Source organism: Neolamprologus multifasciatus, chromosome 7 (assembly GCF_963576455.1).
Source record: "Neolamprologus multifasciatus chromosome 7, fNeoMul1.2, whole genome shotgun sequence".
Classification (NCBI taxonomy): Eukaryota; Metazoa; Chordata; class Actinopteri; order Cichliformes; family Cichlidae; genus Neolamprologus; species Neolamprologus multifasciatus.
This window is the reverse complement of record NC_140445.1, coordinates 29,392,148-29,419,908: the sequence shown is the minus strand read 5'-3', so window position 1 is coordinate 29,419,908 and position 27,761 is coordinate 29,392,148. Positions and strand designations below refer to the sequence as shown.

Here is a 27,761-nt window from a genome sequence, read left to right as displayed (position 1 = left end):
CACCTGTTCAGCTGCTTGTTAACGTAAATATTGAATGAACCACTCTGATAACAGCACCTCTGTACATGTAGGATTTTAGAGATGTTTATGACGGCCTGCTGAAGTTCAAAATGAGCATCAGAATATTGAAGAAAGGTGATTTAAATTGACTCTGAACATGGCATGTTTGCTGCTGCCAGACTCGTCTGAATATTTCAGAAACTGATGATCTACTGGGATTTTCAATCCTAGCTAAGGTTTAGGAAAATGCTCCGAAAAAGAGAAAATAAGAAGAAAATCCCTTATTAACGTTAGATTTCAGATGAGTGTGGTCAGACTGCTTGGGCTGATAGCAACCAAAGTATTGCAGAAGAGCATGTCAACCCTTGAAGCAGATGGGTTGCAGCAGCAGAAGACCGTATTGGGTGACATCCCTGTCAGCTCAGAACAGGAAACTGAGGGTACCGTTTGCACAGACTCACAAAACGTATGCAATAGAAGAACGTTGTGTGGTCTGATGAACACTCTAATGGCAGGATCAGAATTTGGTGTAAACAACATGACACCCTGGACCCAGCCTGGCTCATATCAGTGGTGAGATGGTGTGGGGGAGGCCCTTAGTACCATCTGAGCATCCTTTAAATGCCACAGCCTAGTTGAGTATTGCTTCTGACCATATCCATTTCATGTCAAAAAGCTCAAACTATCTCAAATTCATTCCTTGAACATGACAATGTGTTCACTGTCCACAGTCACCAAACCTCCATCAAACAGAGCACCGTGAATGTGATGGAACAGGAGATTCACATCATGGATGTACAAATCTGCAGCAACTGTGTGATGCTGTCACATTAATATGGACCAAAATCTCTGACAAATCATTCCATCACCCTGTTAAATCAGCGCCATGAAGAATTAAGGCAGCTCTGAAAGTACTAGCTAAGTGTAACTAATGAAATGGCCAGTCAGTGTAAGACAGTGTGTTCTGTCATGTTCAAATCAGTGTTATAACACAGCGCAGTCCTGTCACTCTTATCCCTTCAGAAGTCTTCCATTTCTGAAATCTTTTTTTAAATTGACCAAACAGTGTCTTTTACTATCCCACCTGTCTCTTTAAAGAAACCCCTCGTCATCCTCAGAGGGGAAAGGTTGTTTGCAAGAGGTAGTTAGTGAAAACAGGCTGGCCACTCCTTTCATTATCCTTCAACTCCCTAAAGCCATTGTTTCTCTCTCTTTCTCTCTGCTGCCTCTTTGCCACCCTCTCCTCCCTATCCCTGGCTATATCTCTATACAACAGTCCTTGCTTTCTTTCATCACTCCCTCCTATACCATATCTTTTGACAAAATTCTCTTTCTCGCTCTTTCTGTCTATATGTCCTTCTCGCTCTCTCACTCACACACATACACGCACATGCTTGCACCCGTTGCCTCTTGCTAGCAGAGCGGGGTGATGCAGGAGCGGCGGCAGCAGCTGCTCTGACACATCCTGGCGTATAGAGAACACACACCGAAAAGGCAGAAGGAAAGAAGGAGGAGGAAGAGGAGGAGGAGAGGAGAGGAGGAGGTGGAGAAGATACAGAGGCAAAGAGGGAGGAGGACGAGGAGGTGAGGAGGAGGAGGACATAACTCTGTCAAAAGGACACTAGAGGACAGGAGTGGGAGAAGAGGACGAGGAAGGAGAGAGAGGAAAAGGGAGCGCAAGAAGCAGGTGTTGCAGCCATGTCAGACACACCTTTGCAGCGGAACGGCACGGCAAACGCCCCGTAAGTAAACCACGTTCATCTTTATGTTTCTATCTCCATCCAACGCTCCCTTCCTCGCCCGCATCCCTCCTCTGCTCTTCCCTCCATCTGACAGCCGGGGTTGTCATGGGAACGGGAGCTCCGTCATGGTGAGGCTGCTGCTCAGTCATGACTGGAGAGGAGACACGCGGCACACCGTGTACACTCCTCCCTCTCTTCATCTCACTCTCTTTTCTTCACTTGCCCTCGCACTCCCACCACAGATATCTCACCTTAAAGCACATCAGCCATTTAATGCTACGCTCTGTTTTCCTCTCTGTGTTGCTGTCTTTGCTTTGTGTCTTCAGCCTGTCTCTGTAGAAAATCAGCTTTGCACTCCTTTTTGCTCATTTTCCTCCATCCCCTTCCTGGTCTGTGGTGCATGACATATATATATATATATATATATAGAGAGAGAGAGAGAGAGAGAGAGAGAGTGAGAGAGAGAGAGAGAGTGTGTGTGTGTGTGCAGTGTGTTAAGTTGTAGCATTGTCAATGTGGAGGCTGCAGGCTTGGTCCAGCTTTTCTGTGTCAGCACAGTCCGCCATGCTGCAGACCCCTGCTTCCTGTGTGTAATTTTTGTGCGTCTGTGTGTGCGTGTGTTCGTTTGTATAGCTTTTTTTTTTTTTTAAGCCACTTGGTGAAATTTAACTGCCAGTTATTTTCTAGACACAGCATGAAAGTCAGCCTAAAATGAAGCAAGTAGTCATGAAACCACACAGCCAAGAAACATTAGAAAATATGTGTTGAGAATTGTTTTTGGGATTAAAAACGATCTCTGTTGCACAATGCTTTGCTCGTTCTAAGAAAGAACATTTAGATTATTCTTACATATTTAAAGATAAAAGAGTCTTTTGTAACGAGGAATGCTGTTCCAAACAAAACCCTTTATATCAGGAAATTATCTTATATGAGTTGAGAAGACAGCTACAGTTTTGTAATGTGTTTTGTAAAGCGAGCCTGTTGCTTTAAGAGAAAATAATATCATGGGTGGTTTGCAGTGTGTTTGCAGATTTGGTGTTGGTGGATGTTTATATTACAGTTCAGGGAATAAAAATTAGGAGGAAAGACAGTAGTTTGCAATCATGAAATCATGAATATAGTCAGCAAACTGTCCAGATTTTTGACTGGAACATCAGACAAAGACAGACAGTCTGAAGTTGTTAAAACATGACAATATTTGGTATCCATATCCAGAAAACAGACACTTATTTATTTAAAATTAAACTCCCTGCCAATACAGGAGAACAGGTGATTATATACCTAAACTAGCTCACACAATAGTCTACCATTGTAATATACTTCTGCTGTAGCTGTGGCCTCTCAAACCAATTTGCCCGGGCATAGAGTTCTCAAATCCTTGGCATAGATGGGCATAGCTTCTAAAGGAAAACTGATGTGTAATTGTGTAGAGGTCCATGGGAGAATGGCCCTCAGTTCCCTTACTCTGTGACCTCAAATACTTTCCTACTAAATATAATATTTTGTAAGTCATGGTCCCCTTTAAGGTCAGAAAGGAGGATAAGGCAGGTGCTTTAGGAGGGGCCTCCTTTGTGATTGATACGTCAGTACCATCATTTAAACAGCAATTTAACAACTCTAAAGATGGTATATTTTTTTTATAATTCATTCACTCTGTGCTGCTTTGACTGCCTCACTGTTAATTTTGCTTGGTGTGTGGCGCAGATGTCTCAGTATTGTATGAATCATGGCATTAAAACATATTAACTTGCATCTTTTTCTTCCTTACAACACTTCTGAACCTTCGCCTTGAACTATGAGAAGCTTAAGATGCTCATCATACTAGAAATGTAAAAAAAAAAAAAGAGAGAGATAATGGATGGTCAGTTGATATTAAATTACAATATATCAGCGTGGTTAGCGGTCAGTCTGTGGTCTCACATGTAATGTGATCTCAAATGTGGTTTTGTTTCTGTTAGTAATGATAGATGTTAGATCTAGATGTGAGTTCATCAGTTCATCAGATTGCCTTTTCAGTATCCATTTTGGCGTCTTTTATTCTGGCTATGATGTGTCCTTGTGCAGGGTTTGTTTTCTATGTTGGAAAAAAAACCTCCAGAACTATCAGAAAAGCAAATGAGTGATCAGTGATTTGGTTTGAGTGGCATCCAACTTGACTTACTGCAGCTAACTACAGGCTTAGAGCCTCAATCTGCAATCGTCAGACACTTTGACTGACAGTTTCCAGTGTCTTTTTTTTTCCTTTCCTGCTTCATAGCCACACCCATGATCAGGAAAGGCCAAAAAGGTGCAGCGAGGCATTAAGCAGACATGCTTTGCTGCTGCATCAATAGTTAATGTTATAATTGGAAAAATGAGGCAGTGCTGTTGTGATTCAGCCAGTTTATCACACCCTATCTGTGCTTTCCTCTGCGCTGTGGGCTCAGTTTAATCACCGTGTACCCTCTGCTCTCCCTGGGTTGTCCACTGATTCAGCAGAAAGACGAGGTAGTAGTTGTGGTCAAGTATATTGCAGACGCCACAGTGGCAGATGGCCCACTCTCTGCTGCTTTTTATTGCATATACAGGCAAGTCTTAAAGGGAAGGCGTATAAATATGGATGGTATAAAATGATTTAAATTTACTGGAAGCACATCAAGATAAAGAAACACTAATATTTAAACAGTCATTTGTCCTACTGTTCAGTGTTTTGATTGCCACTTAAAATGCATTGGAAGCATGTTTATATTTGGACAGTTTATTGATGCAGACTATATAATGAAATGAAACAATCAGATCATTAGAAATAATCAGCAGATGAGATACTAATGAGTTTCTGCCAAAAGGTCTGTGTGAATGATTTAAAGATAATGAGTTATATAAGAAAAAAAATTAAGAAATTGAAAATAGTAGTTTCACAAGTGAAATAAAAGGTGAAAGGAAAACATTTTTAGAGCCCATTCATTCAGTTGAGCCCACTCTACTGAATCTGCTCTCCTCAGAGTCTCAAATGTTGAGCACATCTTGTTGATGTGCAGGGATACAAGCAAATCTAGTGGTCTGACTCCTTTGACACTATTGATCAGCATGTGTTAATCATGAGACTGAGGCACTGGGTGGGTATATCTGTTGCAGTCATCATTAGTCCCCCTCTCACACTGTAGCTCTGGAGAGCTACTTTCTGTGACCTGTTTTATTTCTCTTGTAATTGCTTCTTTACATCAGATTTGTTAAATGCTTTTATTTAATGGTTCATTTTATGACATTGTCCTTTACATCACTTTTAAACCTAGAATTAAACCTAAACTAAAGTTTTTAATTCTAAAAATATTGTCTGTCCTGCGTAAAGTCCTGGATGTCGGCTAACTGAGATTCTTATTTATGCCCCAGCCACCTTGGTCCCTCAGATCATTTGAAATCTGGGTCCAGTCTCTCCCTACATTAAATCAGCAGTTAGGGAAACTGTCACTTGGATTTGCAGGTCAGAACTCTGGTTGGATCCTGTTTTTATCAGTTGAGAAACATCAGTAAATTGCTCCTATTACATTAAAATCTGAGATTTTTATTCAAGCTTTTATTTCTTCTCGGCACGATTGTTGTAACTGAATCTTGACCCAAATCAATAAAACCTCCATGGATCATCTGCAGATTGTATAAAACTCTGCTGCAAGGCTCTTGACTAGATCCCCCAAGCGCTCCCACATTACACTCCTGTTGATCTCTCTGTGCTGGCTCACTATTCAATTCAGAATTGAATTTAAAGTTCTGGTTTTCCTCCCTTCAGGGTTCTGCATGGTGAATCACCTACCTACAGTATATTAGTGACCTTTTACAGCCATATGCCCTCAGCAGGACTCTCAGGTTTTCTGATCAGGGCCTGTTATCTATCCCAAAATCCAGACTAAAACCTCAGTTGTGCCCCTTCAATCTATAATTTGCCCTCAAGTCTATGATCTGTGAGCCACCAAAGACTCATCTTTTAAATTATCATTTGTGTTGCATTTTACTTTGTTTATGTCTGGTCTCAAGTGGTTTCAGTACCTTGTCTGTAGAGGCCCTAAATAAATTTACCTCCTAACTTATATATATACAGTAATATATTAAAAGATCATTAAAAGATTAAAAGATAGTAAAAGATCCAGCCTTTTTCCTTCCAGTGTATCAATTCAATTCAATTCAATTTTATTTATATAGCGCCAAATTACAACAAAAGTCGCCTCAAGGCGCTTCATAGATACAGAGAAAAACCCAACAATCATATGACCCCCTATGAGCAAGCACTTTGGCGACAGTGGGAAGGAAAAACTCCCTTTTAACAGGAAGAAACCTCCGGCAGAACCAGGCTCAGAGAGGGGCGGCCATCTGCTGCGACCGGTTGGGGTGAGAGAAGGAAGACAGGATAAAAGACATGCTGTGGAAGAGAGACAGAGGTTAATAACAGATATGATTCAATGCAGAGAGGTCTATTAACACATAGTGAGTGAGAAAGGTGACCGAAAAGGAAAAACTCAATGCTGTGTCTATTGCAGCATAACTAAGGGAGGATTCAGGGTCACCTGGTCCAGCCCTAACTATATGCTTTAGCAAAAAGGAAAGTTTTAAGCCTAATCTTAAAAGTAGAGATAGTGTCTGTCTCCCGAATCCAAACTGGAAGCTGGTTCCACAGAAGAGGGGCCTGAAAACTGAAGGCTCTCCCTCCCATTCTACTTTTAAATACTCTAGGAACAACAAGTAGGCCTGCAGAGCGAGAGCGAAGTGCTCTAATAGGGTAATATGGTACTACAAGGTCATTAAGATAAGATGGGGCCTGATTATTTAAGACCTTGTATGTGAGGAGCAGGATTTTGAATTCAATTCTGGATTTAACAGGAAGCCAATGAAGGGAAGCCAAAACAGGAGAAATATGCTCTCTCTTTCTAGTCCCTGTCAGTACTCTTGCTGCAGCATTTTGGATTAACTGAAGGCTTTTCAGGGAGTTTTTAGGACATCCTGATAATAATGAATTACAGTCGTCCAGCCTGGAAGTAATAAATGCATGAACTAGTTTTTCAGCGTCACTCTGAGACAGGATATTTCTAATTTTAGAGATGTTGCGCAAATGGAAGAACGCAGTCTTACATATTTGTTTAATATGTGCGTTGAAGGACATATCCTGGTCAAAAATGACTCCAAGGTTCCTCACAGTGTTACTGGAGGCCAAGGTAATGCCATCCAGAGTAAGAATCTGCTTAGATACCATATTTCTAAGATTTTCAGGGCCGAGTACAATAACCTCAGGTTTTTTCTGAATTAAGAAGCAGAAAGTTAGCGGCCATCCAGGTCTTTATGTCTTTAAGACATTCCTGCAATTTAACTAATTGGTGTGTGTTAACTGGCTTCATGGACAGATAGAGCTGGGTGTCATCTGCATAGCAGTGAAAATGTATGCTATGTCTTCTAATGATGCTGCCTAAGGGAAGCATGCATAATGTAAACAGAATTGGTCCTAGCACTGAACCCTGTGGAACTCCATAATTAACCTCAGTGTGTGAAGAGGACTCTCCATTTACATGCACAAATTGGAGTCTATTAGATAGATATGATACAAACCACTGCAGTGCAGTACCTGTAATACCTACAGCATGTTCTAATCGCTCTAATAGGATATTATGGTCAACAGTATCGAACGCTGCACTAAGGTCTAGCAGGACAAGCACAGAGATGAGTCCACTGTCAGAGGCCATAAGAAGATCATTTGTAACCTTCACTAAAGCTGTTTCTGTGCTGTGATGAGCTCTGAAACCTGACTGAAACTCTTCAAATAAACCATTCCTCTGCAGATGATCTGTTAGCTGTTTGACAACTACTCTTTCAAGGATTTTTGATATGAAAGGAAGGTTGGAGATTGGCCTATAATTAGCTAAGACTGCTGGGTCTAGAGATGGCTTTTTGAGTAAAGGTTTAACTACAGCCAGCTTGAAGGCCTGTGGTACATAGCCGATTATTAGAGATAGGTTGATCATATTTAAGATCGAAGAATTAATTAATGGCGGGACTTCTTTGAGCAGTTTTGTAGGAATGGGGTCTAAAAGACACGTTGATGGTTTGGAGGAAGTAATTATTGAAGTTAACTCAGAAAGATCAATTGGAGAAAAAGAGTCTAACTTAACATCAATGGTACTAAGAGTAGCTGTAGATAATATTACATCTGTGGGATGATTATTGGTAATTTTTTCTCTAATGATAAAAATTTTATTTGTGAAGAAGTTCATGAAGTCATCACTAGTTAACGTTAAAGGGAGGGTTGGCTCAAAAGAGCTCTGACTTTTTGTCAGCCTGGCTACAGTGCTGAAGAGAAACCTGGGGTTGTTCTTATTTTCTTCAATCAGTGACGAATAGTAAGATGTTCTGGCTTTGCGGAGGGCTTTCTTATAAAGCAACAAACTATTTCTCCAGGCTAAATGATGATCCTCTAAATTTGTGACACGCCATTTCCTCTCCAGATTACGAGTCGTCTGCTTGAGGGTACGTGTTTGAGAATTATACCACGAGGTCAGGTACTTCTGATTAGAGACCTTAGTTTTCACTGGAGCTACAGTATCCAGAATCGTACGTAGTGAGGAGGTGAAATTATTAACAAGATAATCGACCTCTGTTGGGGTAGCGTTCAGATAGCTGCTCTGCTCTATGTTGGTACAGGGCAATGACGATGATAACAGTGGGTGGATTATATTCTTAAACTTTCAGAGCTTTCAGCTTTCAGAAAGACATCTACTTTGATAAAGTCTACTCTCCACTGCTGTGTAATCAATTATTGTAAATGTAATTGTTATCAGGAAATGATCAGACAGGAGAGGGTTTTCAGGAAACACTGTTAAATGTTCAGTTTCTATGCCATATGTTAAAACAAGATCTAGAGTGTGATTAAAGTGGTGGGTGGGTTCTTTTACATTTTGAGAGAAGCCAATTGAGTCTAATAACAGATTAAATGTCATGTTGAGGCTGTCATTTTTAGCATCTACATGGATGTTGAAATCACCCACAATAATTATTTTATCTGAGCTCAGAACTAAATTAGATATAAAGTCTGAGAAATCAGACAGAAACTCTGTGTAAGGCCCAGGTGGACGATAGATGATAACAAGTAAAACTGGTTTCTGAGTTTCACAGCTGGGGTGGACAATGTTAAGCATCAGGCTTTCAAATGAATTAAAAGTCTGTCTTGGTCTTTCGTTAATTAATAGACTGGTGTGAAAAATTCCTGCCATACCGCCCCCTCGGCCTGTGCTTCGAGATTTCTGGTAGTTAGAATGACTCGGAGGTGTTGATTCATTTAAACTAACATAACCATCCTGCTGCAACCAGGTTTCTGTAAGGCAGAGTAAATCAATTTGTTGATCAATTATTGAGTCATGTACTAACAGAGACTTGGAGGAGAGAGACCTAATATTTAATAATCCACATTTCACTACATCCATACATACATACTTCCATACATCAAAAATCACCTAAAGCCAGAACATAAAACAGTTGTTTTTACAATTAACACGCTTTTGTTTTACTCACAGATTTGCTCTTAAAAATAAAAAGTGCCCGAGGATGAGACGTGCAGATTACAGCTAGACATTCGGAAAAAGAAGGAGCCAAAAGAACATGCTGAGGTTGTGAGTTTCTCAAGGCCAAGACCTCTGGCTTCCCATCTGCATCTCAACTATATAGCAGCTTTTATGGATGCATGCAGTGCCTAAAATAGCATGCACCGACATCCATGTGCACTCCCCTCTCTCAATGTAAATTGTCAGTAAATTCAGATAGAAATGAGAAGTTTGCTTCATTATAATCTCACTTTGCAGTTGACTAGAAACGTTTTAGATTATATGTCATATACAGTATTCAGCTTTGAATTCAGTGTGATCTAGGTGAGTTATTCTAATATGCTTGTGGGTAATACACAAGGTTATGCTTCCTTAAACGGTGTATAGGTACCCTGATCTGGTTTTATGTTTTGTGTGGTTTTTTGTGTGGAAAGTAGCTGTTAACAATTAACGGCAACGGTAAAGAAAACCTGAAGAAGCTGATTCACATGAGACTGTGGCAGACTAAATACAGACAGCTGGTTGTTGAGATGAGCAAGTAGTAAAGTAAACATGTGTGATGAAATACTGAAAGCCGGTGTCTTACGAAAGTGCATGCTTCAGAGGCTTTTCTACCCTAAACTGCCCTTCATAAATGCTGATCATTACATCTAAAAAGGACTCTATAACTGAAACTGCAGGATTTTAAAATGAATGGGGAAAAGGTGAAAATGAGTTTGAAAGAAAACCCCATAAATTTGTGCATTTTAAATGCAGACAGGCAGACAGACTGTGTGACACACAAACCCAGCTTGGCTTCTCTAAGTGATGTATAAAATATGAATGAGATCAAGGTCTGGCAGTGCCATAGCTAGAAATATGTCTGTTTGGGTTGCTTTTACTCCCTCCACATCCTTTTTCTCTTCCAATCTCTCAAACTCACATACAATAAGTAATAGTTTGTAGTCTGTAGCTGATGTGTGCCTTTAGTTATTTAGGGGAAAACTGAAATGTGGGAGTACTGAGCTCAGGAGAGGCAGGCAAAAGTCCCATTAACATTGCACACACAGATGCAATTTTCTGTCTTACTTTCCTTGTCCATATTTGCTCATTCCCTTTTCCACCTACTCCTACTTTGCATGTTGTTACATTTGTGCGTGTGTGTCTCTGTGTGTGTGGGTCTCACTGCTTCTGGTTCCACATCTGGAGGCCATTACGTCTGGGCTGGAATTGGGGGGGTAGGCGGGGCTGGGCTAGCTGTGCAGTGAGGTCATCGCGTCCTCGTTGCGATGCAGAAGAACAATGATGCTGTTGTCTCTGTCAACGACAAACCAGCATGTCTGACGCCAGAATGAAGGGGCTGGAGGGGGAGGGAAGGTGGACAAGGAGAGAGTTAAAAGTACAGTAGGCCAAAAACAAGAAAAGAAAGAGAAGTACGATGTATTATTAGTAAGGAAGAATGATTTGTAATGACAGTGCGAGCAGCCAATATGAGATAACTGGTATAAATCCAGGTTAAACTAAAGCACTCAGACATGCCAGACTTGAGCTCTGATTACAGTCATAAATTTATTTTCAAGATCCAAAATAGTTCAAGGTTATATGGGATATGATTTATGTTAAGGATGTGGCAATGCGTTCTAATGAAGATGACGTTCAAGGTGTAGCAGAATGATATATTAAGGATTTGGCCCAAAAGAATATGTGACCAAAAGAGTTACAAAAGTTAATCATTAGGTAGCATCAGGTACAGGACAAATCTGATTTAAAAATAATTTTACTGCGTAAAAGAGACACTTTCCAGCAATGTATTTGCTTCACAGTTGTCCTCTGAGACATTCAGTGAGGTGATTTTTGTCTTTTTTTGTTAATTCTTACCAGATGATGTACATAAAGATGACTGAACATTAGTTACTATGAATATTTCAGTAAGACTGAATAAGTAAAACCTGAAGCATAACTAAATACTAAAATATTTTATCGCTGTGACAAAAGACATGCAAAGCTAAATGAATGCGTCAGCGGTCCTGAATCCCACCAGCCTACAGTATCTGCGCCAGAGTTGACTGTGTGCTTTTTTTATGTAATAACATTATAATAACACATTTATCATTTCTGGTTGATTTTCCCAGAGTATCTTCAGTGTGTAAATATTAAAACTATACACACTCACTCAAGGGACAGCTGCAGTTTTTTTTTTCATCCACATTCTTGTCTTTGAGTAATGCAGTGGCTGTTGTGTCCTTGTGTGTCTGAATGCAAGCTTGTGTGTGTGCGTGTGTGTGTGTGTTACATGCTTCTGTATTCCCTAAAGAGTTATCCCGGACTGCTGCTGCTGCTGTTTCTCCTTATAAGGATGTCTGCTTGTGGAAGGAGGGATGAAGAAAAAGGGAGAATGAAGAAGAAGGGCACATTTGAGGGAGAAGAAAGAGAAAGTGAACAAGTGAACAGATGGAAGGGAGGACAGGTGGGATACGAGTAGGAATGAGAGCACTGGGGGGGGGGGGGGAGTGATAAAGGTAGGGAGGATAAGATGAAGAGAGGGTATTAATGGAATTGGAAGGAAGCAAAAAAGTTGAAAAAATGTAAGAAAAAATGAGTAAGAACAAAAAAGAGAAAGAGAGCAGGAATGCAGCAAAGGGAAGAAAGAATGAGCAGAAAAGGTAAGACAGGAAGATTAAAAAGGTCTCAGAGGTGTGAAAAGAAGAATATGTGAAACTCAGGTGAACCTATGAGTCGAGGATGAGGAGAAGCGAGAACTGGGCCACAGGTAACAGTGACCCATTTTAAAAAAAATCACTGCCTTATCTGTGTGTGTGTGTCTTTCAATGATGTGTTTTTGCAGTTTATCTTAACAAAGATGCTCCACTGATGTTCATCTCCACACCCAGCTCATGGAGCGACACAATAATCTTCCCTTTTTGATCCTTTTTTTTCACCCTGCGTCTGATCCTCTAATGTAGGCAGCTTCTGTTGATGTTGCTTTGATTTGCACTAAAATAAATGGATCACCAGAGAGGCCAGAAAATGGAACCTGCCAAATCAGCTTCTTCGATGATAGCGTGATAACCATGTGTAGTCTAAAATTTAGAACTGTGCAAGTTTGGGCTTTTTTATTTCTCTTCTAAAACTCACGTCATACAACACATGTTTCCACGTCACATCAGAGCCCAGCGATAGCAACAGCAATAGCAGGGAAGTATTGCAACACCTGTTCGCAGCAGCGAGTTTGTGAACATGGGTGACCTGTTATTTCAAAGGAATTGCATCAATTTGCCATTCCCTGTGAACAGTTTGACACTGACTCACCACTGTTTAAACATCTATTTAAGACATCGCAACATGGTGGAAAAATTGTTTTGAAATGAAAGATGCCATCACCTGGACCTCTTCCTAGCAAAGTTGAGCTTCTCTGCCAGAACTTATTTATTATCAACATGTCGCTTAGAACAAAAGAAAACATTTTAATCTGCTGAGCTAAAAAGCTTTAGCATTAGCAACATTTAGGTTGAAGGTTTGACCTCCTGAGACTCTGTGTCCTCATATGGAGACATTACATGTTGTCTTCTCAGCACATTTTGCCTCAGTCTTCTCAATAGTGTTTTATACTTTATAGAGCCTGAATGATATGTTATCTTTATGACTAATACAGATATTTGGTGATTTGGTGGATTTTTATATATAAATATTGCCAATATTTGCCCCAAAAGAATATGTGACCAAAAGACCCATGAAAGGCACGATTACTTAACAATTCTTATGTGTAGTTATTCATTGACCCCTTTAGGCTCTACTTGACTCTACTCAGAGAGATGACTGTTCCTTTTGTGATTTTCCAAACACATATGTCGTCAGGGGGAAAGTTGTGCCCTCTTGTAGACAAACTTTGAGATTTTAACATTCATAACATTGTTGAATGATGCTTCTCCCATCTCTTTTTCACTATTTTCATTTTCATTTATCAGCCATTATAAATACCAGTACTGATAGATGCAAATGGCTAATATCAGCTGAAAATATCAGTCGTCATCGGTATGTCAGGCAGACTATACACTGCAAAATCTCCAGTGTTAAATTGACACTAAAAAGTGTCTATATGTGTCCACTCTTTTGAGTGTTAAATTAACACTTCTGACAGTGTTATATTTCTAACAGTAAGATAGTCAGTGTTAAAGATTAACAATGACTAACACTGAGCAGTGCTGATTTTCTATCACTGGAAAATAACTAAAAATGCTAGTAATATTTCAGTGTTAGAAAAAAAAACACTGCTCAGTGTTAGTCATTGTTATTTTTTAACACTGACTATCTTACTGTTAGAAATATAACACTGTCAGAAGTGTTAATTTAACACTCAAAAGAGTGGACACATATAGACACTTTTTAGTGTCAATTTAACACTGGAGATTTTGCAGTGTAATATTTTGTGAAGCAACACTGACCTTATTTTGTTGTGGTATAAAATAAACCACCTATCTCCATATGAGAGCATACTTTTTTTTAAAGAGACACATTAAGCTAATTTCTAAAACAGTAACGATTTCCTGTTCAAAGAGGAAGTTTAGATCATTTACTAACCAGGTCAAACTAATCACAAGCAGATAGTACAAAGTAAAAATGGATCCCAAACGATAGCTCGAGTGTCAGGAGGTTAAATTGCTTACTCTGAAAGACACAAATACACATGAATTTTACTTTTTCAGTTCAATAATAAGATCAATATTTCCATAGCAAATGGCAACGATGTCTGCTCTGGCCATCGCTGGACAGTTTTTGCTGTTGAACTGTGCACCCAGGAGTTTAAATGTCCCCTGGGTGCTGTCCATGAAGGGTGACAACAAGATCACTTTTATCTCCTACTTCACTATCACAAGATAACACTATTTCAAGTAATAACACATCCACAGATGTCTCCTTTTAGTTTTCAGCCTTGTATGCTGAGCAGGTTCTGATCACATGACACCAGACACCTGTTGGCAATGTATGGATGTATAAATTCACTCATGTATACATTAGTTTATCCATGCAGAGGTCTAAAAGTCAAAACCAGAATCTTTAAATGGACTCTGAAGTTCATGGGCACTCTTCACTGCAACTGAATTAGTAACAGTGAGTGAGTACATACAAAGCTTAGTCAGTGTTCCTCAGCAAATGTTCCAAGGAAGCTTTGTTGGGACAAATGAACAATGAATTACAATCATTTTAATTCAGATCTTGACACTATGGAACTCAACTTGACCATATTTCTTAAATGATAAAAGCAAGAAAAAAACTGAGGTTTTAAACATATATAACAGAAGTATCCGAACCAATATAGGCCCTAATAAAGAACCTTGTGGCACACCATAAGTTAAGAGAAGTGGAAGAGGACCTGAGCTTAGAAGTGGACAAAGAAAAGGACTGAGGATATGAGTAAGGATTGTTACTTGTCAGTGGATTAACACACAGTTTTCTGTGCTCAGAGTTTAGACGTAACCAGAGCATTCTGCAAGTGTTCCAAGGAAGCTTTGACTCAAGTCGTGAGTCAAAGGAAATGAAAAACCACAATAACTAACTGATTAGCTTCTATGGCACCATTGTGCAGATGTTTTTGATAGAATTAGATTGGTCAAAAAGTCAAAAGTAATAAGTAAAATTATTTACAGGCAATCTGAAATAAAAGGCTAGGTTTTAATGCTTTAATTCCCCTAAATAGTGATTTTCTTATCTGTATGTTTATCTCCTGCTCCTAAGAAGTGATCAGTGATTATGGCGCTTTGTTGACTGATCTCAGTAATAAGACGGCTTACATCCAAGTCACCTTTAGGATAAGGAGAAAGGAAAACTGCTGAAAAAAGGGGGAAAATAGTCCTATACTTTTCTCTTTTTTTTTTCTTGTCTATTCTTGAGCGCCTTCGGGGAGTTCATCTTTCAAATTTGACAAATTACTCTTTTCCTTCTGTTTTCCTTACTTCTGCAATTTTGATTTCACTCTTTTTTTCTCTACCTCGTTCCTTTTTCTCCCCCCCTTTTTTCTCACACAGCTCGACCTCCATACTGCTAGTTCTCTCTCCCTTTCCTTCACCATCCTTCTCTCAGCTGCTCCTCCCAGCTGTTTAATCACACATGGCTCATGCCTAAAGAAGAGAGGGAGGGGACAAATGGGAGGAGAGACAGAGAAAGAAAGAGTGGGTGATAGACAGAGAGCGAGAGACAGCAAATGCAAGCAGTGGGCTGAGTGTGAGGGCACATGGCCAGTGAGTGAGAGATCTTTGCTTCCTCTCAGCGCAAGCTCCTTCTCCCGTTGTCTCCTCTCTCTGGTTGGATTATTGCCGAGGAAAGACTTCATCTGGATACTCCTCCACCTCTCCCTGTCTCCCTCTCTCTCCTCTACTTTCCTCCTCTCTTCCTACCTCTCACTGAGGGACTGCAGCTCTTCTTCTTCCCCGATCTCACCTCTTGTTCTCCTCTCACCCCCCTTTCCCCTGCTTCCCCCTCAGGATGTCGTGCGAGGAGGCTCAACTCCACAAAGAGAGGCTGCAGGCCTTGGCGGTAAGTCACTCTGTTTAAACAGGTTTTTTTTTCTTTGCTCAGCTCTTCTCTCTCTCTCTGTCTCTCTGTCGCTCTGTCTCTCTCTCTCTCTCTCTCTCTCTCTCTCTATGTGTCTTTGACCTTCTGTCTGTGAGGTCTGCGGTGTCCGTCACAAATAATGTTTCACCTCAACGTTATCGCTTTCTTTCATTCACAGTATAAAATTTCACATGGCTGTCTCACACCTCCGGCTTCCAGAAAAGTTTTCCAGTCCTTTCTGCTCTTATAGCCTGCCATTCCCCCTAAGTGTACCATTGCCATTTACTTTTTAGTGTCACTGAAACACATACACGGGGCAAGAACTGGTATCCACTTTTCTGTCTGTCATTGCTTCCAGCCAAAGTGTACTGAACTTTGACTTATAAAGTTAAATGACATAAAACCAAAGACGGAAAGTCACAGTGATCCAAGGATGAAACCCACACATGGACTAGAGGTTATCTTTTCTAATGTTTAGGCAAATTAATGTCATAAGAATCAAACTTAAAAGAAGTTGGCTTCATGATCAAACTGAATCTGTACATGTCTGCGTAGATAATCGTTTGCCTACATATTCCGATATGTAGTCATTGCTGTTTCCTTATAGTGAAGTTTTAATGAAGAAAAAATAAATTGGGCACTGCTAGTGATCTTTTCTGATAGAAATCTTGCAACAAGGAGATACATATGAATATGCTTAACATGTTGGAAGCCCTGCTGCATGACATCACAGCCTCCTACACCCATTTTAATCAAATAAAACAAAGCGATTTTTGTTGCACTAGTTGTAATGTGCAGTATTCCCCTACTAGCTGTCTATCTTACAACACTGCTTTGTTTGTCTTGTGGTTCCTGTCAGCTGTCATTGACATCCATATCTCCACAACTTGGAGGAGAATCAGCTTTTTAGTCAGGTTTTGAGGTATACTAGCTTCCCAGTTGTTCGGTAGTCTAGAATAAGTTTTGATAGTTGCCGTTGTGTTTTACCATCAGAAAGGCATCTGTGGAAGCGTTTGGCTCGGGGCTGATGGGACTTTAGAGCAACAGTTACACCGAGGCTCACTGCCTGGGACTAAATTTGGCGCCAGCTAGGAACCACGGCATACCACGCACACTTAAGACGCTCAGAGGCACAGGAACACACACACGCATTTATACACAAGTGTATGTGCGGTGGTTGGGGTGGGGGCACAGCAGCAGCAGCAGATGGAGAAACTATTTTGGCCATGTTTAAACATGGCAGCCATACCAGGCAGCATGCACTTACACCAATGCAGGAGTTTTAGAAAGAGAGTGGAAAGTTCTCACGGCTCAAACAAGCAGAAGCAAAAGACTTTGTTTCTTGCATAATCCTTGAACATTTAAAACTAAAGTGCTGAAAAATCAGTTAATAAATAGCACAAATGAGTTTTGGTTTCTTGAATGAGGCCATGAAAAACTGCAGAATATTCTGACTCTTGCTGATACTGTAGTTTAACAGGTAGCACTGGAGATCCCACTGTAAATGCCAAGAGCTTTGACATATAGTAATGGGCAGCCGCTGAATACAATTAAACCACTTGGGCCTCTTTGTCTCATCTAAATGAACATTTGTCTTGTTTCAGCTAAGTGTGTATACACTATATCAAAGACAATAATAGTGCTAATAGCTTTCAGCCCCAACCAGCCACTTAAATAGAGAAGGGCTACTATTACACTAATAGTACTAAGCGCTCTGTAAGCCGAAGACTTAGCCAAGCAGCGGAGGTTAAGAGTAAATACAGGAGCTGGACAAAGTTATAAAAACCTCTTCTGACTCATTCGAGTGCAAGTGTTTAGTCATGTGGTAGCAATTTTAGCAAGCATTGTTTGTCTTCTGCAAAGATATAGAGAGGTGATTTCTGTCTGACTGGCTCTCTGGATAAGCATGAATAAACCCTTGCAGAGCAGTATGTCGTGCACACATATATACACACTCGTCGTCTGCGGTCTGCAGCTGACATGCTAATGATTTCATCAATAATTGATATTCATTGTCATCACCATCAGCGTCCATCCTCATCAATACTTTAGCAGATCTTAAGACAAATGGAAGGCTTCCTCAGAAAATCGGAACAGTCTTTTCTGTGTATGAGCCGTGCACAGTGTCATTTTCATTGCTTTATCACATGGTACTGACTTCAAGTTTGAGGCCACTACCATCCATTTAAACTGCATAAAAATTCACAATCAGGTAGCAGACATCTGTTATTAAAGAATTAATTTACTGTAGAGATTCATTAATAACGCATGGCACTAATGGATGTGAAAGATGTCTGAATTCATTAGATGATTTACATCTTCCTTTAGGTATTCTAGGAGCACTTTGGTCTTCTTGGCATGTAAACAGTCAGTTTATTTCCTGTTTAGACAAAGAATTAATGACACTTAACACCAGCAACTGTTGTCTATTAGGTGCTGACATCCAAATTAGTGACTTCTAAAGAGAAAATAAACACTGATTGGTTTGTTCTTCAGATAATAATATTGCTTTGAGCATTAATTGATCAGTAAAACAAAGAAACAGCAAAATTACCAGTATTTAATCTAACAGTTAATTAGCTAAGTGGTTCATTTGTCCATCCCACATGCGAACAAAGATTCCCACAGTCTGATAGTGATTAGGGTCTGTCAGCTGCCAGTGGCAAGTGGTTTCCATGGCTACTAATTGGTTAGATTAGGAAACAGTTGTGATGTCATGTTGTTAAATCCAGGCCTCGGTGTATTATTACTATGTAATTATAGTAGTCAGATGGAGCTCAGCCTGGTCAGGGTTCCCCAAAAAGCTGATTTGAGTGTGTGTGCATGTGTGCTTGTGTGTCTTGGTAAACTCATGTGCTTTTACCAAGGCTTGCATGTGGTTTCCAGATCAGCCAGTGAATGCCGGGTGCTTCATCATTCTAATTAACTGTTGCCCATGTGGCGTACAAGCCACAAGCATGGAACGGCAAAGCATATGTAAAAGCCTATGAGTCTTTGCCTGCGCTCATTCACGGACTTCTCTGTAGTGTCTGTGATATGTTTACACAGATGACCTCAGCCCTTTGGACTCTTAGCTGCCCCCCCCCCCCCCCCTTCCAACTCACACACACAAACTCAAATGCACACAAGCCCACAAATTTTTCGGGGCCAAGTCAGAGGGAAATTAAGAAGTGGTACACGAGGATTGAGATGATGGGGATGTGTGTTTTCGGGAAAGACAGCAAGCAAAGCATTGACATCAGCTTGAACCAGAAGCAACACAGAGATAGCTAGAGGACAAGAATTTTGGATTTTTCATTTAAAAAGATAACCTTTAGATCTTTTGCTGCCTCTTTAGTATGGTTCACAGTACTGCAAGCCTGATGTTCCATTATGATCTATAATACTTTGTGGGTTCAACCAGAAATTGATCTTGTCCAAGATCTGTAAAGTGGCTGATTTTCTCTTAGTTATCTCTAAAAGAGAAAAGTATGCCTGGGGTAGGGGGAAGTTGAAGGGGATGCTATAGCTATTGCTTGGCATTAAGATTTGTGACTACGGCTTGCAGTGGAGGGCTGGGGTAATGGGTTGAGTTAAGTGGGGGGCTGGGCTGCCTGCAGGCATTTGTTGTTTCAGTTTGTGCATTTCACTTACCTCCAAACTGGCAAATTCTCACTGAAACATGTTTTTTTTCTATTTAACTTTAGGCTTAGCTTTCATTTGTGACTTTCTTTTGTCTTCTTTTTTCACAATATTTATGAAAACTATTATTACCTCAGTGGAAACTGTTTGTTCCTGGGTCAATAATTTGCTAACACCAAAAGACATTTCTTACTAAACCACACATGTCCCTTCAGTGGTGTTCACAGGCTTAAGTACCATTTTAGAGGCATATCTTTAGTTTTGCTGACATGGAAGAGACAAAAATGGTCAAACTAATTAATAATATATCATTTATGTTAAGTCTGTTTTCCCACATAAAATTGCCCAATATTTTCCCTGAATTTATGTCAAAGGTCTCCAATGAGCCAACTGGATCCTGGAGAACTGATAGGTGGTTAGAGTAGGTCTGGATTGCAAACTTTGGTAACTTATGGGGGTGGGGGTGTTCCTGGGGGAAATTCATATTGGAAAGGAAGAGGAGGCGTGGTTTGTTGAGCGGCAGGAGGTCTGGGGCACGGCAGGCGTTACATGCCGTCTAAAATTAGCAGCAGCTGCCTTGGGCCAACAGGACATTTTGGTATGCCTCTATCTATGTGTGTGTGTGTGTGTGTGTGTGTGTGTGTGTCTGTTTCAATGAGCGGGGTTGGAGTTCACAGAGACTTGAGACATGAGAGGCTGGGCTTCAGCTGGAGTGAGCTCTGCCGGGTTTGAAATAATCCACATTGCATTTGGGCTTAGTTGAATAGTAAACAATCTAGAGTGACCAGGCAGAGAAATACCGCAGAAGTATGGAGGACCAAAGATGTGAAAATCATAACTGTATTACAGATGTGTCGCACCTACAGGAGCTCCTCGGCCATGGAAATCCATGCCATGAAGTCCCCGACACAGTTTTTGTGTTGATATTAATACCGAAGGAGGAAAAGAACTCTTTATGTGTGGTAGCAGAGTATGGGTGACTTCAATGCAGTATGCACCTCAGCGCATAGCAACCTCAGCATTTCACAGTCGATGACGGAGGGAAGAAATTTCACAAACTTCTCGTAATTGTGGCATCCTATTAGAGCAACATGCTCCAATTTAGTGAGCTCTATAGAAGGGAGATCACTTTGCGATTCAGCTTTTATAAATGTATTAATTTTTTATGTTTTTCTTTTGTTTTTTTTACTTTGTAGCTTTGTGCTTTGTAGTGTATTAATGCTACTGTGAATATTTCCCTGTTAATTTCCCAAGATTCATTTATTTCAGCATTTTCTTTTTGCATTTCTCAGTTAATTAAAACACAAATGTAAATATATGTAAAAAATAAATAAATAAATAAAATAACTTTCACTTTTAATAATATTTTATGGATTTATTTCGTTCGTTCATCAGTTAATGTGCCACTTTCGGTCCTCCATATAAAGAACAGTCAGCCTAACACGCAGCAAAAGTCATTTTAGCAACTATACCTAATGACAGTTTCATAGGTCTCAAAATAAATGCATTGTGGTTTACTATAAGCAGCAGCATTGCTTGATACTCATGTAAAAGCTGTCTGGAGAAATTTAAAAAACTGAAACTCTGCTGTGTTTATGTATATTTACATCATGTGATTTTTAAGGTAGGGATACTTGGATCACCTCAAAGGAGGACATGATGAATAACGTCAACACCTGCTGCCATCGCATGACAACGGCATGCAGGATGTTTAAGCAATGTGCTAAATTAGCATTTTTTGTGCACAAACACTAGCTAAGTTCGTACCAAGTGAGCATTATGTTAACCCTAGGCATAATAACAAATTAGAAATGTCTGAATTAGTTATTCAATTCATATAGCCACCACCTTGATTAGTGAAAGGGATACTTTGAAACTATAGACTTTCAACTATTTTCTGCAACGCTTGCTAACCCTGACCCACGACAGCTCTTACCAAAGTAGTCTTTGATTAACTGTGACTGATTTTGTTTCTCAACTAATCAATAAATTGTTTCAATGCTAAATTTATGCATGCACACTTTAGGCTTTAGCTGATGGGTTATAGAATTGTGCAGAGATCTTTTTAGCCGGTATCAGTGCAGAATCAAACCCATGACATTTGAACCACAGGTCCATTTCAGTCTCTGTTCTCTAAGCTGTCAGGTATGCCTGCATGCAGAATGGAAGATGATCTTCACAGTGAGATTTCTGTGCTGGGTGTGTTGGCATGTACAGAATGTGACCTATCTGATCTGTAGCCCACTTCAGTTCACTAAGTCAACATCAGCAGAACTTTAATACTTGGAGTTACATCACTGTTTAATCACATTATAATTATACCCTCCTGACCTAATCATCGATGTGTGAAATGTGCACCACTAATGTGGAATGTTGTTTATAAACCAAGCAATTCGCTTTCAAGCCCACATCTGTCTTGGGAATTGTTAATCAAGCTGTCCAACAGAACAGATAAGTAAATTGGGTCAACATACAGCACAGCTTTTTTTGTTTTGCATTATAGTTTGTAATGGTACATGGCAGAGTTGTGATTGATGATTCTCAAAAGTCTCATACCAACTCTTCCAGTTGACACACAGTTTCACACAGCAGCTACAGGGAGGCACACAGCCCCTCCCCTCACTAGCAGCTGAACAGTGGTTGACCTTCACAACATTGAAATACCCTCTATGAGGAATTTAGAGAGGTCACTGAAGCTCCTATTTTACCAGCATAGATGAATTGAACTGTTATAAAGAATGTTAACCTGGCCAGTGTACCTAGTCTTTCAATCAGCAATCAATCACATTCATTTTTTGTTAAGTTATCATGTCATATTTAATTTTATATTGATTTTGTGTGTACTTCTCCCCACTGAAATCCAGACTTCTGTCTGTTATTGATGACACACAAAACCTTTTAATTAATTTAATGTATTCCACCTTTTATTTAAACATTGGACTCAGGGTGAAAACAGTGTGCTGCATATAGTAATATAAAAATTTGGGCTTTGTGGAGAAAAGACAGAAGCTGTAGGTACACCTATAGTCACATGTTAGTACTGAAGGTTATTCCCCTTAATGAAGTAGCCTGGAAATGAGTCTGCCCCATATCACTTCTAGTTCCTATAGGCCAGCGGTCTCCAACCTTTTTTGCGCCACTGACTGTGGTATTTTGTAAATATAATAATAAATGTGAATTCACTGTGTAATTGTGTAACTTTGTTACCAGCGTCCTCCTGAAACGCGCCAACAGCATTGAGAGTAACATCCTCCTCTCTGACCCTTAATGCTCTCTGGTCGCTATGGTAACGCATAAATATTTCTTTCAAAATAAGACACACAACTACAACACAGGAAACTGAGTTAATGATAACAAACTGAAAACAATACATTTCACACCCAAGCCTCAACTCTCGTGGCTCAGTACCAAACAACTCACAGACCGGTACCAGTCCAAGGCCCGGGGGTTGGGGACCGCTGCTATAGGCTCCAGCCCCACCCCTGAATCATTTAAGACAAAATGTGTGCATTTTAAATAGGGGTATAAAATGTGCTATTCACTACTTGGGTAGTAAAGTCTATGAGTACATGAATATTCATTTAAAATCTAGTAAGTTCAATTCTGGTGTGATCGCAGATTGTGACTGTGATGGGTGTGATTGCTGTTCATCTGTGTGTAAGGATTGTGTAATTTGTCAATTACTTCCTGTCCCTCACAGGAAACTCCTATCAAACATTAAGTTTGGTAAGATGTCAACTTCTATGCCTATTAAGTTCTTTTTTTTTTCTCGTATCCACTGAACAGGAAAAAAGAGTAACGGTGTGTTCACACCGAACGCGATGGACGCGAACAAAAACGCCCCAAACGCCCCTAATTTGACGCGTGCACATTCGCGTCTCAACGCGTGTCCAAGAAAAATCCATCGCGCTTCAAAATATGATATTTTGACGCGCGTGAACCGGAAATGTGGGAGGGATGTGGGAGGAAGTTGTGCCAGACCGGTATCTTTGCAAGATGGCAGCTGTCGAGTTAGCGCTTGAAGAGAGAGTCTCCCTTCTCTATATACTGTGGAGAGCAGAGCAGCGGCGTAAAAGACGCCCTCGCCGTACCTGGGTCCATCAGGTCCTCCAGAGGCGTGAGCAGTTTGGTGAGTTTCACCATTTGCTCCAGGAGCTGCGCCTGGATGACGGCCGATTTCAGCGATATCACCGTCTTTCACTCGGCCAGTTTGAGGACCTGCTTTCCCGGGTCGGTCCCAGAATCGCCCGCCTAGACACCAACTACAGGCGCTCAATCCCACCTGCAGAGCGCCTGTCCATCTGCCTGAGGTTAGTAAAAGTATTTAATACGGTAGTCCTTTATTGATACCTGTGCTAATATATGCTAAACTATCCATTTATACACTGCTAACGTGGATGTGCTATGCTAACAGTGAATGCTCGGTTTTTACTGAAAGCAAACTGTGGTACGGAGACGACTGTTTATAATATTTCTAGTGATACTCAGAAGGTCTCATCAAGTCCCGATTTAATTCGATTTATGCTGTTATCAGTGTTTGCAATGATAGCATGGCTGTGGTGTCATATCAATGTATGCGCTCGGTGTTTGCTGATATCAAACTGTAGCATTAGGACCACTGAGTTAACCTTTGTAGTGATACTCACTCCTTTTTATTTAGACCTGGTTTAATTCTGGGATAGTTGAATATTTGTATATAATCACCGCAGACTGTTTTAGATTATATCTAATATATATCATGTAATTATCCTTATAATTACAAAAGGTTTTATGTAAGATTTATGTTTTGCAATTTGTAATTTTGGAATTTCAATAATGTATTTTGTAACTGCAGTACACATAATACTCATTTTAAACAATTTTGTCCAGGTTCCTTGCCAGCAAACAACTCCTCCAGAGAGGCTGTCCTGGTGAGGGAGAAATTCATGGCTCACTTCTCAGCGGAGGGAGCTGTGTCTTGGCAACCAAAGGAGTAGCCTGTTTGAAGTCCGAGTGACTTCCCCACAACGGCTCTTTTAAGAGCCACCCACAAACCTCTAAAGAGTGTTCCTGTCCTTTTAATTTTTTCTTAATAAATGGAGCTCTACTCCAAAATAAACTAACCTCTTTTTACTCTCTTAAGTAACTTGTCTTCACTATGTTCCTATATACAGTGTGGTGCAAAAGTTTGGGCAACCTTATTAATAGTCATTATTTTCCTGTATGAATCACTGTTACAATGAAAAATGTCAGTTAAATATATCATATAGGAGACACACACATTCATATACACTAAATATTTATTTCATTTCTCTTTTTTTGTGTCGCCAATTTATGCACCTGCTTGATTTAAACACTTATTGCACACTTTCTGTAAACTGCATTTCACTTCTCAAATATCACTGTGTGTGTCTCCTATATGATATATTTAACTGACTATTTTTATTGTGACAACCAGTGATTTGTACAAGAAAATAATTACTTTTCACAATGTTGCCCAAACTTTTGCATCCCACTGTATTAGTATGTTTTGTCATTAGTATAATATGAAATAAATTCTACTTGTGTCAAGTCGGGTGCCAATATTTGCTGTGTAGTAGAACAGAGACATTTTGTCATTATAAATGTTTATTTGAAAAAATATAAATTCATTAACAAAAACATTTATCATAAATATATGAAATGTAACTATTTACAGAGAGACAGGAATAAAAAGGACCCAGCTTGGAGTGGAAGAGCCTCAGGGAGAAGGAGGAGAAAAATAAGAACGTTGTTTCTGCCCTGGAGAGCTGCTGCCTCATCAGAAAACTACTGATCATTAGGGTCCAATGTTTCCAAATTTAACACAGCTGTGCTGTTTTGAAAAACTAATTTATAAATTTGAAATTTCACGAATTCTCGTGTCTGAGGCGGCATGCTCTCCAGAGCAGGAACAAGGCCGAGGAGGAAATGTTCAGTTGGAGACGGGCGTGGCCTCTTTAGGGACTCCAGGATGGCCAGCTCCACCGCTGATGGACCGTCCTGGGACCCGTCCCTCGCCCGCCTTCGAGCTGTCCTCCTCTGTGGGCCTGTAAAACACAGCACAAAACAACACAAAGTAATGAGAAGGCTGCTACTAGATTTTCATTTTCAAAATTGAAAAAAAAACATGATATAAACAGATTGGTTGTAGATATTTAGTAAAGGTGATCACAAGGGAATTCAAGCAAGTAAAAAGCTGTCAGTGCTTGATGTTCATACCTGTGGGTGCAGCAGCAGGAGCTGAGGGACCAGGGACTGGAGAGCCAGGAGAAGAGACAGCTGAGGACTCTGCTGCATGATTACTTGACTCTATCAAGACAATATTAGATGTTAACAGGTTGAAGACAATAGTCATAGAGAATATTATATTATTATATACTTATTATTATTATTATATACAGTGGTCTCTCATTTATTGCAGCACATGAACAGTAGTCACAGTTCTCACAAGTTGATTCTCAAAGTGAAAACCTTTGTCGATTTTAAAACGTAAAAGTATTATGCCGCGCTTTTTCTCCGTCTGCGGCGCCACTTTTGTGCGCCTTTTTTGCTCCCGGTGCAGGTGTGTATTTCCGAATGAGGCTCATAGTTATGAGTGTTTTTGTGCTGTTTTTTTCTATTGGACGTGATGGTTATCAAAACCAAACATGATAAGTTTGGCAAGCGCAGGAGACACGACACGGAGGAGATTTGTCATTTGGGCTGCAGAATGCAATGCGCATTGTTGAAAGCTGTACGGTGCAATAAAAAAAATCAGCGAAAAGGCGAGGCAGTGACGGATGAACAGCGGGACTACTGTATACTGTTTATTAATAAACAAAATATGTTCCTGTATGACAACACGCATAAATTAACTGCCTACATTAACTCAATGTAAACATACCTTCTGACTGACACTCCCCTGCTGCCTCTTCGGGCTGTCCCTGGTCCTGGGGGAGAAGTTCTCCACAGTCCGCACCATATTACCGCTAGTCTCCCGCGGGGTGAGGAAGGGGTCCAGAAACCCCATGACCGCGAAGAACTTCCATTTTCTCCCCGATCCTGCTGCAGACCCACTCCTCTTCTCCTTCTCTGCCTTCTTCTCCTTATTATAAGTGTCCCTGAGGCTCTTCCACTTTCTCCTGCAGATGTCCTCTGAATAAACGCATTATCTTGTTAGCGGAAAGGTATTTGTACATCAGTGGGAAAATAGCGGGACAGTAGGCGGGCTTGCTAGCTTTTGCGCGGGTTCATCGGGTCAGTCTGAAAATTAAAAAGAAGGAATGAACTTACCAGGTTGCCCGATCTCCTCACTTATGTGTCTCCAAGCTAGGTCCTTTTTATCCTGTCTCGGTAAAAGTAGTAGCTAGCATCGTATAGCTCCGGGTGATTAGCCACGGCACTGATTAGCTTTTCCTCCATACTGAATGAAGAATGAAGGGCTTTGGCTGGATCTGCCCCTTTGACCTAGGTCAGAGCCACGTCACCAGGCTCCTGATTGGTTGTCGCGGCGCGATTTGACGCTGGAGTTCAGATTTTTCCAACTCGAGCGGTAGACGCGAAACGCGCGTATGCACAAAATGCAACACAAAAACTCACGCGCGTGGTTTTATTCGCGAGTCAAACGCGCCAGACGCGCTACACTGACGCGCGTTTCACGCGTTTTGGCGTTTTCGCGACGCAAATCTGCTTCCGAATTTTCGCGGGACCCGCAATCGCGCGTCATCGCGCTTTTCCATTGACTTTACATGTAAACCTGACGCTCTATTCGCGTCCATCGCGTTCGGTGTGAACACACCGTAAGAGTTCACTGAGCTGAGCTTAGATTTACAGGAAATGTAACCAGACAACTGACATTTGACTTCATCTTCACTGCCGAAATTTTAGCTCTTTAGGATGAAAATTCGATCAAGAGCACTTGGTTGTCTTGTGAGGTTAAACACACCAGCAAAATTGTGACAAATTAGAGTAAACTGTACACTGGAGATTAATCATTTAAGTTATTGAACACAAATGTCTTCACCCTTTAGACTGTGACAAAAAAGATATACGCTCTGCATACAAGCTGCACTGTAAGCCAAATAGGGCCAAACACTGCGAGTCAGAGTGTGGGAAGTCATGAGTGTGTCACCAAGAATGTCAACATATTTTTCTGAAGAGGAGGATGTGACCACTCGGAGAGAGTACAGTGAACAGAGCGGGGCTCGGGGTCATTATTCCTGCCTGTTCAACTCCACAAGGGAAAAAAACTTATTTCACTTTTTATTAAGCCCTCATATTCTATTGAAGACATTCTTTTACTGTTACAGACTCATCTATTCAAAATTACTAAAGGTTA

The 27,761-nt window shown here is 40.4% G+C and overlaps 2 protein-coding genes and 1 long non-coding RNA gene across 7 annotated transcripts in view; 2 read left to right on the top strand and 1 right to left on the bottom strand.

Annotated features, from left to right (window-relative positions):
* Positions 1 to 1,131: 1,131 nt before the first annotated feature.
* The window catches only part of palm2akap2 (PALM2 and AKAP2 fusion), a 98,152-nt gene continuing 71,522 nt past the window's right edge, over positions 1,132 to 27,761 (top strand). For 2 of the 5 annotated variants that reach the window (XM_085168660.1, XM_085168659.1), the window contains exons 1-2: positions 1,132 to 1,742; positions 15,754 to 15,805. In XM_085168660.1, the coding sequence (XP_085024786.1) occupies positions 1,699 to 1,742; positions 15,754 to 15,805 (96 nt within the window). In that variant the 5' untranslated portion in view covers positions 1,132 to 1,698. Of the gene's footprint in view, positions 1,743 to 9,062; positions 11,938 to 15,491; positions 15,511 to 15,753; positions 15,806 to 27,761 lie in introns of those variants that run through there. The other 3 variants (XM_085168662.1, XM_085168665.1, XM_085168663.1) reach the window with 3 other exon arrangements.
* LOC146514520 (uncharacterized) lies at positions 15,814 to 27,454 on the top strand. The gene is made up of 2 exons (XR_014875393.1): positions 15,814 to 23,754; positions 24,314 to 27,454. It is a non-coding gene; the product is annotated as an uncharacterized LOC146514520 (long non-coding RNA).
* On the bottom strand, positions 25,238 to 26,453 carry LOC146514521 (uncharacterized). The gene is made up of 3 exons (XM_085168679.1): positions 26,328 to 26,453; positions 25,664 to 25,753; positions 25,238 to 25,491 (listed from the first exon to the last, which is right to left on the bottom strand). The coding sequence occupies exons 1-3, from the start codon at positions 26,451 to 26,453 to the stop codon at positions 25,402 to 25,404; spliced, it is 306 nt and encodes a 101-aa protein (XP_085024805.1). The 3' UTR covers positions 25,238 to 25,401.

What these genes read in the sequence shown, in the direction of transcription:
- LOC146514521 (XM_085168679.1), bottom strand. Translation starts at nt 26,453, where the DNA reads ATGGGGTTTCTGGACCCCTTCCTCACCCCGCGGGAGACTAGCGGTAAT. An exon ending in AGGGGAGTGTCAGTCAGAAG is followed by an intron (nt 25,754 to 26,327) that starts GTATGTTTACAT and finishes TTGTCTTGATAG; the next exon opens with AGTCAAGTAATCATGCAGCA. An exon ending in TCCTGCTGCTGCACCCACAG is followed by an intron (nt 25,492 to 25,663) that starts GTATGAACATCA and finishes TGTGTTTTACAG; the next exon opens with GCCCACAGAGGAGGACAGCT.